General features: G+C 48.9%; 1 protein-coding gene across 1 annotated transcript in view; it reads left to right on the forward strand.

The window, feature by feature from the left end:
* The first annotated feature begins 369 nt into the window (after positions 1 to 369).
* TCF25 (TCF25 ribosome quality control complex subunit) overlaps positions 370 to 12,523 on the forward strand; it is a 48,713-nt gene continuing 36,559 nt past the window's right edge. Inside the window, exons 1-10 of the mRNA XM_073605967.1 lie at positions 370 to 651; positions 2,072 to 2,200; positions 3,511 to 3,582; positions 4,050 to 4,192; positions 7,217 to 7,282; positions 8,063 to 8,145; positions 8,237 to 8,367; positions 11,812 to 11,911; positions 12,181 to 12,274; positions 12,399 to 12,491. Of these exons, the coding sequence (XP_073462068.1) occupies positions 481 to 651; positions 2,072 to 2,200; positions 3,511 to 3,582; positions 4,050 to 4,192; positions 7,217 to 7,282; positions 8,063 to 8,145; positions 8,237 to 8,367; positions 11,812 to 11,911; positions 12,181 to 12,274; positions 12,399 to 12,491 (1,082 nt within the window). The 5' untranslated portion in view covers positions 370 to 480. The remainder of the gene's footprint in view (positions 652 to 2,071; positions 2,201 to 3,510; positions 3,583 to 4,049; positions 4,193 to 7,216; positions 7,283 to 8,062; positions 8,146 to 8,236; positions 8,368 to 11,811; positions 11,912 to 12,180; positions 12,275 to 12,398; positions 12,492 to 12,523) is intronic.

Consider the following 12,523-nt stretch of genomic DNA (forward strand, 5'->3'; position numbering starts at 1 on the left):
GGTGGTATTTGGGGGGGATAGGAGATCTGTGAGTGGGGGGGAGGGGTGGTATTTTGGGGGTTTGTTAGTGGGTGATGAGGGGTGGTATTTTGGGGGTTTGTGAGTGGGGGGAGGGGTGGTATTTAGGGGGTTTGGAGGTCTGTGAGTGGGGGGAGGGGGATGGTTTTTGAAGAGCTTGTACAACGGTCACCTCAATATATATATTATTTAAAGGTGTTTATGTTTTCCAGGAAATAATGTTCTGTTTTTTATTTTATTATTAGAATTAACAATATAAAATATGTATTATTTTTAAGAACAATAATTAGAAGGATTCCTCTTGGAGCACTAGGTGGCGCTGTGCTCCCATAGTCTGCAATGTAATCAATGTCGCCATCTAGCGTCCAATAGGCGGAAGGACGCTTTGGTAGCACGCATGCGCAGCGCTCGCTCCTCAGCATACGGGTGCGTGCTCTCCGGTGTCGGGCGGAATCCTCGGACATGTCCCGCCGGGCCCTGAGGAGGCTGCGCGGGGACCAGAGGGGCCAGGAAGAGCCGGGGGGCCCCGAGGAGGAGGAGGAGGAAATTCTCCCGGCGGAGCCACGAAACAGGAAGAACCGAGGAAACCGCAAACTATTGGAGGAGCGAGGAGTGAGCAACCCCTTCCAGCTGGTGAGTACTGCCACCTAGAGGAGGGAAGGGGAACTGCAGGCTGGAGCGAGGAATGGGTGAGTGCTGCCACCTAGAGGAGGGAAGGGGAACTGCAGGCTGGAGGAGGGAATGGGTGAGTGCTGCCACCTAGAGGAGGGAAGGGGAACTGCAGGCTGGAGGGGGGAATGGGTGAGTGCTGCCATCTAGAGGAGGGAAGAGGAACTGCAGGCTGGAGGGGGGAATGGGTGAGTGTGCCACCTAGCGGGGGGAAGGGGGAACTGCAGGCTGGAGGGGGGAATGGGTGAGTGCTGCCACCTAGCGGGGGGAAGGGGGAACTGCAGGCTGGAGGGGGGAATGGGTGAGTGCTGCCACCTAGAGGAGGGAAGGGGAACTGCAGGCTGGAGGGGGGAATGGGTGAGTGCTGCCACCTAGCGGGGGGAAGGGGGAACTGCAGGCTGGAGGGAGGAATGGGTGAGTGCTGCCACCTAGAGGAGGGAAGGGGAACTGCAGGCTGGAGGGGGGAATGGGTGAGTGCTGCCACCTAGCGGGGGGAAGGGGGAACTGCAGGCTGGAGGGGGGAATGGGTGAGTGCTGCCACCTAGAGGAGGGAAGGGGAACTGCAGGCTGGAGGGAGGAATGGGTGAGTGCTGCCACCTAGAGGAGGGAAGAGGAACTGCAGGCTGGAGGGGGAATGGGTGAGTGCTGCCACCTAGAGGAGGGAAGGGGAACTGCAGGCTGGAGGGGGGAATGGGTGAGTGCTGCCACCTAGAGGAGGGAAGGGGAACTGCAGGCTGGAGGGGGGAATGGGTGAGTGCTGCCACCTAGCGGGGGGAAGGGGGAACTGCAGGCTGGAGGGGGGAATGGGTGAGTGCTGCCACCTAGAGGAGGGAAAGGGAACTGCAGGCTGGAGGGGGGAAGGGGTGAGTGCTGCCACCTAGCGGGGGGAAGGGGGAACTGCAGGCTGGAGGGGGGAATGGGTGAATGCTGCCACCTAGTGGGGGAAAGGGGAACTGCAGGCTGGAGGGGGGAATGTGACCTTGGGGGGAGTCTGATGGCTGGGGGAGGGGTGGAGGGGAACTAGAGATCCCAGGAGGTGGTTGGAGTTTCTGACGAGTTGGCTAATTTGACAGAACACCGGCAGCCAAAGGGAGACAGCAATGAGGAGACAGGAATCTATGTGACTTTCTAATAATAATAATTGTATGAGGCGACCATCCTCCTTCTGATGAGGACGGAAGAACAGTTTGTGGGTGAACACTATATGGGGGAAGTCTCCTCTGCGCCTCTCATAGGCCCGCCCCTGCGGAGTCTAATGGCCGGCCTGGCTCCGCCCCTGCGGAGTCTAATGGCCAGCCTGGCTCCGCCCCTGCAGAGTCTAATGGTCAGCCTGGCTCCACCCCTCTGTTATGCACACGCTCCATTATCTGTCATTTTGTTGCAGATCACCGACCCGGATGAAGATCATCGCAGTGAGCTGGACTCTGCCCCATCAGCTCCGTCCAGACTGACAGATGAAGAGGAGGTGGACGGAGAGGAGGCTCAGGAAAATGGGCGGAGCCTCTCCTCCCAGGTATGGATGTCCAATCACAAGTCATATTACACTTATGGGTGGGGCCTCCTAATATGTGTTACCTCCGGAGCCGTCTCTTCCATTGGAGGATTGCATGGAAGGCCGTGTGTGTGCACCCGGTATAGACGGTCCCCGGACCAGCGAGGCCTCCGGAGGTGACGCCCAGCCCCCAACACACAGCAACACACTGGGGGAAGATTTACTAAAACTGGAGAGTGCAGAATCTCTGTATAGCAACCAATCAGCTTCCAGGTTTTATTGTCAAAGCTTCATTGAAGAAGCTGACGTTAGAAGCTGATTGGCTCCCATGCACAGCTGCACCAGATTCTGCACTCTCCAGGTTTAGTAAATCCCCTAAAGGGGAAATTCCACATTATATGCCCCCCCTTTCTGTTTTCTTTTGGGGCTTTTATTGGGGGGGGGTACCTTCTGCACCTTCTTCTCCATCACAGGTCCTAGGAGGCTGTGGGACTATTCACAAAGTGCAGTGTGGCTCGTGCATGCGCAGTGGGGAGCCGGCTGTGAAGCCACAAGGAGTCACGGACAGCTTCCCACACTAAACATGGCGGCCCAGGGGCCCCGAAGACCGATGAGGAGAGTGCTGGATCCTTGGACAGGTGAGTGTCCTTCCATTAGAAGTCAGCAGGCTCTGGATTGTAGAGGATTTGTAGATGCTGATTCCTGCCCTCCCCATAGCCAGAAGACGGCTACAGCAGGAGGGCATCCATGGACATTCTCCCAGAACTCCGCCTCCCGGTGGCCCCTAGGGGGCGGGCTCTGTCCTTTGGATACAGCTGATCACAGGTCGAGGTAAAGGGCCAAGCCTTCCTGGGAAGGCTTGTGCTCTAAGTGGACAGCATCCCCTGAAGAAGCCCAGATTAAGGGCGGAAACTACATCATATTTTCTGTATCCATAAGGACCGTACTATATGTACTTACTGTGATACTGTTTTTATATCATTTTTAACCTATGTTAAATAAAATATAGTGAAGTAGTTATCATGAAAAATACAGTATCACGCACTACACAGCTGAATTGCCAGATTTTGAATACATGTGTAAGTTCCTCATCGGTCAACGCTTTTCTCTTTCAGCTTCATCAGGACTCATTTAGAGGTTATAATAACTATATGTAATTCCAATTATTGATCATTTCTAACACGAGCCTTCTATTGGGAAATCCCCGGGCTGAATTCCACTGAACTCCATCAGCACACACAATGCTTTTATTTGGACGTCTGTGACTGTACCGCTTCCCTGCAGCGCTCACTCTGCTGCAGGTCAGTAATCTGTGTCCCTCTTCTCTCCAGGCTGCAACACTGAACAAAACAAAGAAGAAGAAAAAGAAGAGGAAAGCTAAAAAGACACCAACAGACAATCAGGTAGGTAGGTCAGGTGTGTACAAGACTGGCGCCCCTCGACAGGGACTTTTTTGAACCTCCTGTGGGGACAAATAAGAATGAAGGAGAAGAAATGGAATTGACTAATTCTTTTCCTTCTGACTGCCATTTGTATAACAACATCTCATCAGCAAGCGGTCATTACAAGATCTCAGCTTCAGCTGCAGCCATAATTTTGGTGCATGTTTTATACAGCCGGCAATCAGCTGTCCAGTAAAGATGATCCGGATGGTTCTACAGCTGCCGGATCACTTTTATGGTGCAGAGAACCGCTACTCTCTGTGGTTTCTGGGCTCTCCCATTCCTCCAGGGATCCTGGGACTGCATTACACAGCCGGGATCCCTTCACACAGAGGAGACAGAGGAATCTCCATAAATCAGCCAATCCTGTAAACATGAAATCCCGGCAGTTTTTGACCATTTTTATTTCTCTGTTTCTCCCTCCACAGCTAGATGGCAGCACAGAGAGTAAGGATGATCTGGGGGACATTGACAGCATTCTGGAGAGAATCGAGAGCAGCAACGGCGTCACCTTCCAGGGACAGAGCACCGGGAACACCGACAGCCGCCCCTTACTATATGTGGAGCACAGGTAGAGGATCAACACCCAATCTAACCCATCAATGTCCGCTACAGACCCCCGCAGTGCTGCACCTCATGGGGTCCTGTTAGTCTATTGCTGACAGTCCGGGGCAAGAGGTTGTCTTGGATTGTAGTTCCACCGCCTGATAGATCTGCCTACAATGCAGCAAATTGGGGGATGTATTTCTGTTTATGGGGTGCAGACAATTCAGTCTGATATCTTGAGGTCCCTGCAGTAATGGACCTCATAGTCCACTTTCCTGTGAATTAGGTTTCATCTTGTGTATTAGGTGATGTATTAGGTGATGTATATACAGTAGCTCATGTATATAGGTGTTGTATATTGGTGATGTACAGTTAGGTCCATATATATTTGGACACAGGCACAGTTTTAGTTTTGTCAGGTATTTACCAAAACATATTCAAGCTTTAATTCTATAATGGATATGGGGTGAAAGGTCACACTCTCAAGTTTAATTTGAGGGTATGTACATCCAAATCAGGGGAAGGTTTTAGGAATTACAGTTCTTAAGAATAGCCACCCCCCTTTTTCAAGGGACCAAAAGTAATTGGACAATCAAATGAAAAGCTGTTTCATGGCCAGTTGTGGGCTACTCCATTATTTCTTCATCAATTAAGCAGGTAAAAGGTCTGGAGTTGATTGTAAGTGTGGTATTTGCATTTGGAATCTGTTGCTGTGAACCTACATCATGCATTGAAAGGAGCTGTCCATGCAAGTAAAACAGGCCATTGTAAGGCTTCAAAAATGAATCATCAGAGAGATAGCAGCAACATTAGAAGTGGCCAAATCAACAGTTTGGTACATTCTGAGGAAAGAAGAACGCACAGGTGAGCTCAGCAACATAAAAAGGCCTGGACATTCCACAGAAGACAACAGTGGTGGATGATCGCAGGATCCTCTCTCTGGTAAAGAAAAACCCATTCACAACATCCAGACAAGTTCAGGACACTCTCCAGGGAGGTGGAGACAAGTAAAGGACCCTCTCCAGGAGGTGGAGACAAGTGAAAGACACTCTCCAGGGAGGTGGAGACAAGTGAAGGACCCTCTCCAGGAGGTGGAGACAAGTGAAGGACCCTCTCCAGGAGGTGGAGACAAGTGAAGGACCCTCTCCAGGAGGTGGAGACAAGTGAAGGACCCTCTCCAGGGAGGTGGAGACAAGTGAAGGCCACTCTCCAGGGAGGTGGAGACAAGTGAAGGCCACTCTCCAAGGAGGTGGAGACAAGTGAAGGCCACTCTCCAGGGAGGTGGAGACAAGTGAAGGCCACTCTCCAGGGAGGTGGAGACAAGTGAAGGACCCTCTCCAGGAGGTGGAGACAAGTGAAGGACCCTCTCCAGGAGGTGGAGACAAGTGAAGGACCCTCTCCAGGAGGTGGAGACAAGTGAAGGACCCTCTCCAGGGAGGTGGAGACAAGTGAAGGCCACTCTCCAAGGAGGTGGAGACAAGTGAAGGACCCTCTCCAGGAGGTGGAGACAAGTGAAGGACCCTCTCCAGGGAGGTGGAGACAAGTGAAGGCCACTCTCCAAGGAGGTGGAGACAAGTGAAGGACCCTCTCCAGGAGGTGGAGACAAGTGAAGGCCACTCTCCAGGGAGGTGGAGACAAGTGAAGGCCACTCTCCAGGGAGGTGGAGACAAGTGAAGGCCACTCTCCAGGGAGGTGGAGACAAGTGAAGGACCCTCTCCAGGGAGGTGGAGACAAGTGAAGGCCACTCTCCAAGGAGGTGGAGACAAGTGAAGGACCCTCTCCAGGGAGGTGGAGACAAATGAAGGACACTCCAGGAGGTGGAGACAAGTGAAGGACCCTCTCCAGGGAAGTGGAGACAAGTGAAGGACCCTCTCCAGGGAAGTGGAGACAAGTGAAGGACCCTCTCCAGGGAAGTGGAGACAAGTGAAGGACACTCTCCAGGGAGGTGGAGACAAATGAAGGACACTCCAGGAGGTGGAGACAAATGAAGGCCACTCTCCAAGGAGGTGGAGACAAGTGAAGGCCACTCTCCAGGGAGGTGGAGACAAGTGAAGGCCACTCTCCAGGGAGGTGGAGACAAGTGAAGGACCCTCTCCAGGGAGGTGGAGACAAATGAAGGACACTCCAGGAGGTGGAGACAAGTGAAGGACCCTCTCCAGGGAAGTGGAGACAAGTGAAGGACACTCTCCAGGGAGGTGGAGACAAGTGAAGGACCCTCTGCACGAGGTGGAGACAAGTGAAGGACCCTCTCCAGGGAGGTGGAGACAAATGAAGGACACTCCAGGAGGTGGAGACAAGTGAAGGACCCTCTCCAGGGAAGTGGAGACAAGTGAAGGACACTCTCCAGGAGGTGGAGACAAGTGAAGGACCCTCTCCAGGGAAGTGGAGACAAGTGAAGGACACTCTCCAGGAGGTGGGCGTATCATTGTAGACTTTGACAATCAAGAGAAGACTTCAAGAGAGCAAATACAGAGGGTTCACCACAAGGTGCAAACCATTCATAAGCCTGAAGAATAGAAAAGCCAGATTAGACTTTGACTTTGGATGGATGAAACTAAGATTAATCTATACCCAGAATGACGGGCATGCATGGCTTCCAGTGGCACTGGGTCATTGGTGGTTGATGATGTGACAGAAGCAGCCGGATGAATTCTGTGCTGTTTAGAGATATACTGTCAGCCCAGATTCAGCCAATGATTGGACGGCACCAAGCGTGTGTGGCGGCAACCAGGTGAGGAGTACAAAGACAAGTGTGTCTTGTCTACAGTCAAGCATGGTGGTGGGATTTGGATTGTTTCGTTTAATTTTATTCTGGTGGAATACAGAGCCAAAAGTATGATAAATGTGCCCGTGTCCAAATATAGATGGACCTAACTGTATATAGATGATGTATATAGGTGATGTATATAGGTGATGTATATAGATGATGTATATAGGTGATGTGAACTGAATATATCCCCTCCTATATTAGTACGGGTTCCTCTGGTTTGGATTGTCCTCATATAACTGATGAACACTTTTCTAACGTTTTTCTTTTCTTTTAACACAGAAATTTGAACCCGGAGACTGAACTGAAAAAATATTTCGGCTCCCGGGCCGTGATGGGAGATCAGAGGTGAGATAATAGGAAATATTTATTCCAAAATGTTTAACTTTTCAGTAAATTCTGCAATTAAAGGGTCAAATACTGGTCTGTACACTTTACCTTAAAGTGAAGCTCTCATGGGAAAAATAAAGCAGCAAATTAAAAAATAACATATCATATATAGAATCGCTACACAAGTACAGAGATCACCCAGAGGGGGGAGGGGTTTATTCCCCGCAATGTACAGAGATCACCCAGAGGGGGGAGGGGTTTATTCCCTGCAATGTACAGAGATCACCCAGAGGGGGGAGGGGTTTATTCCCTGCAATGTACAGAGATCACCCAGAGGGGGGAGGGGTTTATTCCCTGCAATGTACAGAGATCACCCAGAGGGGGGAGGGGTTTATTCCCTGCAATGTACAGAGATCACCCAGAGGGGGGAGGGGTTTATTCCCTGCAATGTACAGAGATCACCCAGAGGGGGGAGGGGTTTATTCCCCACAATGTACAGAGATCACCCAGAGGGGGGAGGGGTTTATTCCCCGCAATGTACAGAGATCACCCAGAGGGGGGAGGGGTTTATTCCCCGCAATGTACAGAGATCACCCAGAGGGGGGAGGGGTTTATTCCCTGCAATGTACGGAGATCACCCAAATGATGTAGGAGAGGAATGTCAGAATTGGTCCGGACTGGAAGGGGTTAGAGCCTCCTCCCAGCATTTATTTTTCTCTCTCTGTATACAGATCCTTGGTCCAGTCATGTAATTGGTTGCTGTGTGCATTGAATTGTTTTTTTTTGTATTTTTGCCAGGCTGCGCCAGAGACAGCGCCCCCATCCCAGGAGCACATGGCTGACGTCTCCGAAGAGCACTTGGCCAAGATACAGTAAAACGGGTGAGATGAGTCCTTTGTTATATATACAGATCCTTCCCCTTTATTATTATCTCTGTGTTGTCATAGATCTCACCTTCTCCCCTCCCCCCAGGCATCGCTATGAGCCTTCTAGAGACCAAACGAGGGGTCCAGCATTTCACCTTCGAGCACCAGAGAGATTACCAGCAAGTCCAGTTCAAGTTCCTGGATGCCGTGGAGTCCATGGATCCCAATAACATTGTGGTGAGTGGAGCGGCCGCTGCAGCTTCTGATGGGAGACTTTCCAGAGCTGATGAGCAACACTGAAGAGAAAATGTCCGAGTGCAGCAATAAGGAAGCCCATTCATAATTCTTATCATGTTTTATCCAAAACGCATGTCCTGTGCAATGTCGGGGGGGGGGGGGGGGGGGGTGCATTGTTGGCTAATTGTAGTAATACTGAGAGGTGCCACTCAAAATGAATGTCTCCAAAACACACCACAGGCCTGCAATTAACCCCTTCACCTCTGAAAGGTTTAACACCCCCCCCCCTCATTCAGCACTGCGTTACTTTAACGGATAATTTCACGGTTGTGCGACGCTGTACCCAAATTACATTTATATTAGAGGTCCACCGAATGGAAAACCGAAAATGCCAGTTTTTAAAAAATATTTATATTTTTATATAGAATTGTATTACATTCGACTTTTTAAATTAAAGGATAACTAAAGGTTCAATTCAACTACTTGCCACCTGAGTTATGGCCGAAAGACGGCTGCCAGGAGGGCGTCCCCGGCATGTGATCAGCTATCGGCCAGTGACGGCTGATCATGTGATGTAAATAGAAAAAAATGCCAATCACCGGCTTCTGTCAGAGGGATGTCAGTCCTTCACACAGAGAGCCGCGGCTGCATTTTCTGTGCCCACCAGTGTAGGCTGCCAGTGCCCACTCTTGTACCCACCAGTGCCACCTACCAGTGCCTTCCATCAATGCCCACCAGCTGCCAGTGCCCACTGTTCCACCTACCAGTGCCCCACAGTGCCATTTACCAGTGCCCACCAGTGCTGCCAATCAATGCCCATCCATGTCTCATCAGTGCCACAGTTCAGTGCTTCCTATCATTGTCACTTACCAGTGCCCAGCAGTGCCATCCATCAACGCCCACCAGTGTCTCATCAGTGCCACGGATCAGTTCCAACCATCAGTGTCACCTACCAGTGCCCAGCAGTGCCATCCATCAATGCCCACCAGTGTCTCATCAGTGCCACGGATCAGTTCCAACCATCAGTGTCACCTACCAGTGCCCAGCAGTGCCATCCATCAATGCCCACCAGTGTCTCATCAGTGCCACGGATCAGTTCCAACCATCAGTGTCACCTACCAGTGCCCATCAGTGCCTCCTTATAAGTGCCCATCGGTGAAGGAGAAAAATTACCTGTTTTCAAAATTTTATAACAAACTATGAAACAGTTTTGGGTCTTTTTTTTCAAAATTTTTGGTCCTTTTTTGTTTTTTTTTTTAGCAAGAAATAAAAAACCCAACAGCAGTTAAATACCACCAAAAGAAAGCTCTTTCTGTGTGAAAGAAATTATAAAAATGTCCTATGTGTACAGTGTAGCATGACCGCGTAATTGTCATTCAAAGAGTGACAGTTCCGAAAGCTGAAAATTGGTCTGGGCAGGAAGGGGGTTGAAGTGCCCGGTAAGCAAGTGGTTAAAAATAAAAAAAAAACCCAAACATGTGATACTTCCCTCCTCTGTGCAGTTGGTTTTGCACAGAGTGGCCCCCCGATCCTCCTCTTCTGGGGTCCCCCTGCAGTGCTCCTCCTCTTCTCGAGTGCCTCGTTGGAGAGCCGCTCTTCCTCGGGGCACTCATGCGGGCGCGCTCTCGTGTCCTGCTGCTGCCCCCCCACGTCATTGGATTTGATTGACAGCAGCAGGAGCAAATGGCTGCGCTGCTATCAATCTATCCAATCAGGACCCGAGACACCAGCTGGAGCTTCTGAGCTCCTCCCAGTCACTGAAAAGATCGGGTTCAGGTAAGTAAAAGGGGGGCTGGGGGGGGGGGGCTGAATCACAGGAGGTTTTTTCACCTTAATGCATAGAATGTGGTGAACTTCGAGGGTTTACAATCCCTTTTAATATCATTTATTTTAATTAATAAGAATTTATTTTTGGCCATTATTGGCACCTTTTAGTGCAAGAAAAACGCGTCCCTTTAAATTCTATGTATGTCTGCACACTGCTTTGTTGGGCTTCTATTGTGGTGATAAAAATCTCACTTGTTGCATTTTCTGGTCAGTTTAAAAAAAATGCACAAAAAACTCACCTCCCAGTTCAGATGCATTGAAAACGCAGCAAGAATGCGTCATTAATGTACCCGCGTTACATTTTTGATGCATTTTTTTTTGAGTCACATGACCTCTGAAAGACTCACCATACGCTGTAAAATCACCGCAAAATCACCGCCGCGGCACCTTCTTCTCTTATCGGCCGAGTGCTGATAACAACATTTTTGGCCGAAATTTTGATGCCTCTCTAATTTATATAATTCTTTTGCCACAAATAGAGTTTTTTCTTTTGGTGATATTTGATTATCTCCTGCGGCTTTTATTTTTTATTATATAAAACAAAAAAAGACTGAAAATTAAAAAAAGAAAACAAAAAAACAATATTTTCTGTTATAAATACATCCAATAAAATTGAATCCAAAATGTATTTTATGCTCCATTTCTTTGGTAAACATATAGAGCAAAAAATAAAAACCGCAGAGGTGATCAAATACCACCAAAAGGAAGCTCTACATGTGGGAAAAAAAGGACGTCAATTTTATTTGGGTACAGCGTCGCACGACCGCGCAATTGTCAGTTAAAGTAACGCGGTGCCGTATCACAAAAAAAGGCCTGGTCACGAAGGGGGGTAAACCTTCCGGAGGTGAAGTGGTTAATGTATACAGAAAACCCAGAGGAAGCTATATTGCGGGAAGGTTCCTTGGCACACAGGATCGGTTATTGATCATATTTGTTCCTTGGTGCACAGGATCAGTTATTGATCATATTTGTTCCTAGGCACACAGGATCAGTTATTGATCATATTTGTTCCTTGGTGCACAGGATCAGTTATTGATCATATTTGTTCCTTGGTGCACAGGATCAGTTATTGATCATATTTGTTCCTTGGCACACAGGATCAGTTATTGATCATATTTGTTCCATGCTGCACAGGATCAGTTATTGATCATATTTGTTCCATGCTGCACAGGATCAGTTATTGATCATATTTGTTCCTTGGCACACAGGATCAGTTATTGATCATATTTGTTCCTTGGCACACAGGATCAGTTATTGATCATATTTGTTCCTTGGCACACAGGATCAGTTATTGATCACATTTGTTCCTTGGCACACAGGATCAGTTATTGATCATATTTGTTCCTTGCTGCACAGGATCAGTTATTGATCATATTTGTTCCTTGGTGCACAGGATCAGTTATTGATCATATTTGTTCCTTGGTGCACAGGATCAGTTATTGATCATATTTGTTCCTTGGCACACAGGATCGGTTATTGATCACATTTGTTCCTTGGTGCACAGGATCGGTTATTGATTATATTTGTTGCTTGGTGCACAGGATCAGTTATTGATCATATTTGTTCCTTGGTGCACAGGATCAGTTATTGATCGTATATGTTCTGTTTCTGGATTAGCTCCTCCTGCAGATGAACGCGTACCATGTGGACTCCTTGCTGCAGCTCAGCGATGTCTGTCGTCTCCAAGAAGACCAGGAAATGGCCAGAGACCTGATTGGTAAGGTGCTGCTCTTGCTGTGTTTCCTGTGTGTGTTGTAATGATAGTTGGGCAATTCTTGGTGCACTCCAGGCAGATCTGATTGCCTGTTTTGAGGCGTGTTATGTCAGTCGTGCATCACATCGCCTGAAGTCCCTCGTTTTTTGCTGCAAGTCGAAGTGATGATATAGATGAACCATCACCAGCAAACCTCCCTGTGGTTGTACTCTCTTTATGGGGGTCATTATAATAAAATGGCATCCAGCAGCTGAAAAATGTTTTTTTTGCAGAGAGAGCCCTCTACAGTCTGGAGTGTGCATTTCACCCCGTGTTCAGCCTTACCAGTGGGAGCTGCAGACTGGACTACCGCCGATCAGAGAACAGGTCTGTTACCGTCACCGGATTGTATATTCTCTTCTGAGATCAACTACTTTTTATCAATTGCACTTTTGAATACTAAAGACTAAAGGAGTCACGTGACCTGAGTCTGATGTTCTGCTTTCCACAGAGGGTTTTACTTGGCTCTTTTCAAACACATGTTGTTCCTGGAGAAGAGAGGCTGTCCAAGAACTGCCCTGGAGTTCTGTAAACTTATCCTCAGGTGAGTGCGCCCTCATAGACGGCTCTTCTGAT

The sequence above is a fragment of the Aquarana catesbeiana genome, linkage group LG11, assembly GCF_042186555.1.
Source record: "Aquarana catesbeiana isolate 2022-GZ linkage group LG11, ASM4218655v1, whole genome shotgun sequence".
NCBI lineage: Eukaryota > Metazoa > Chordata > Amphibia > Anura > Ranidae > Aquarana > Aquarana catesbeiana.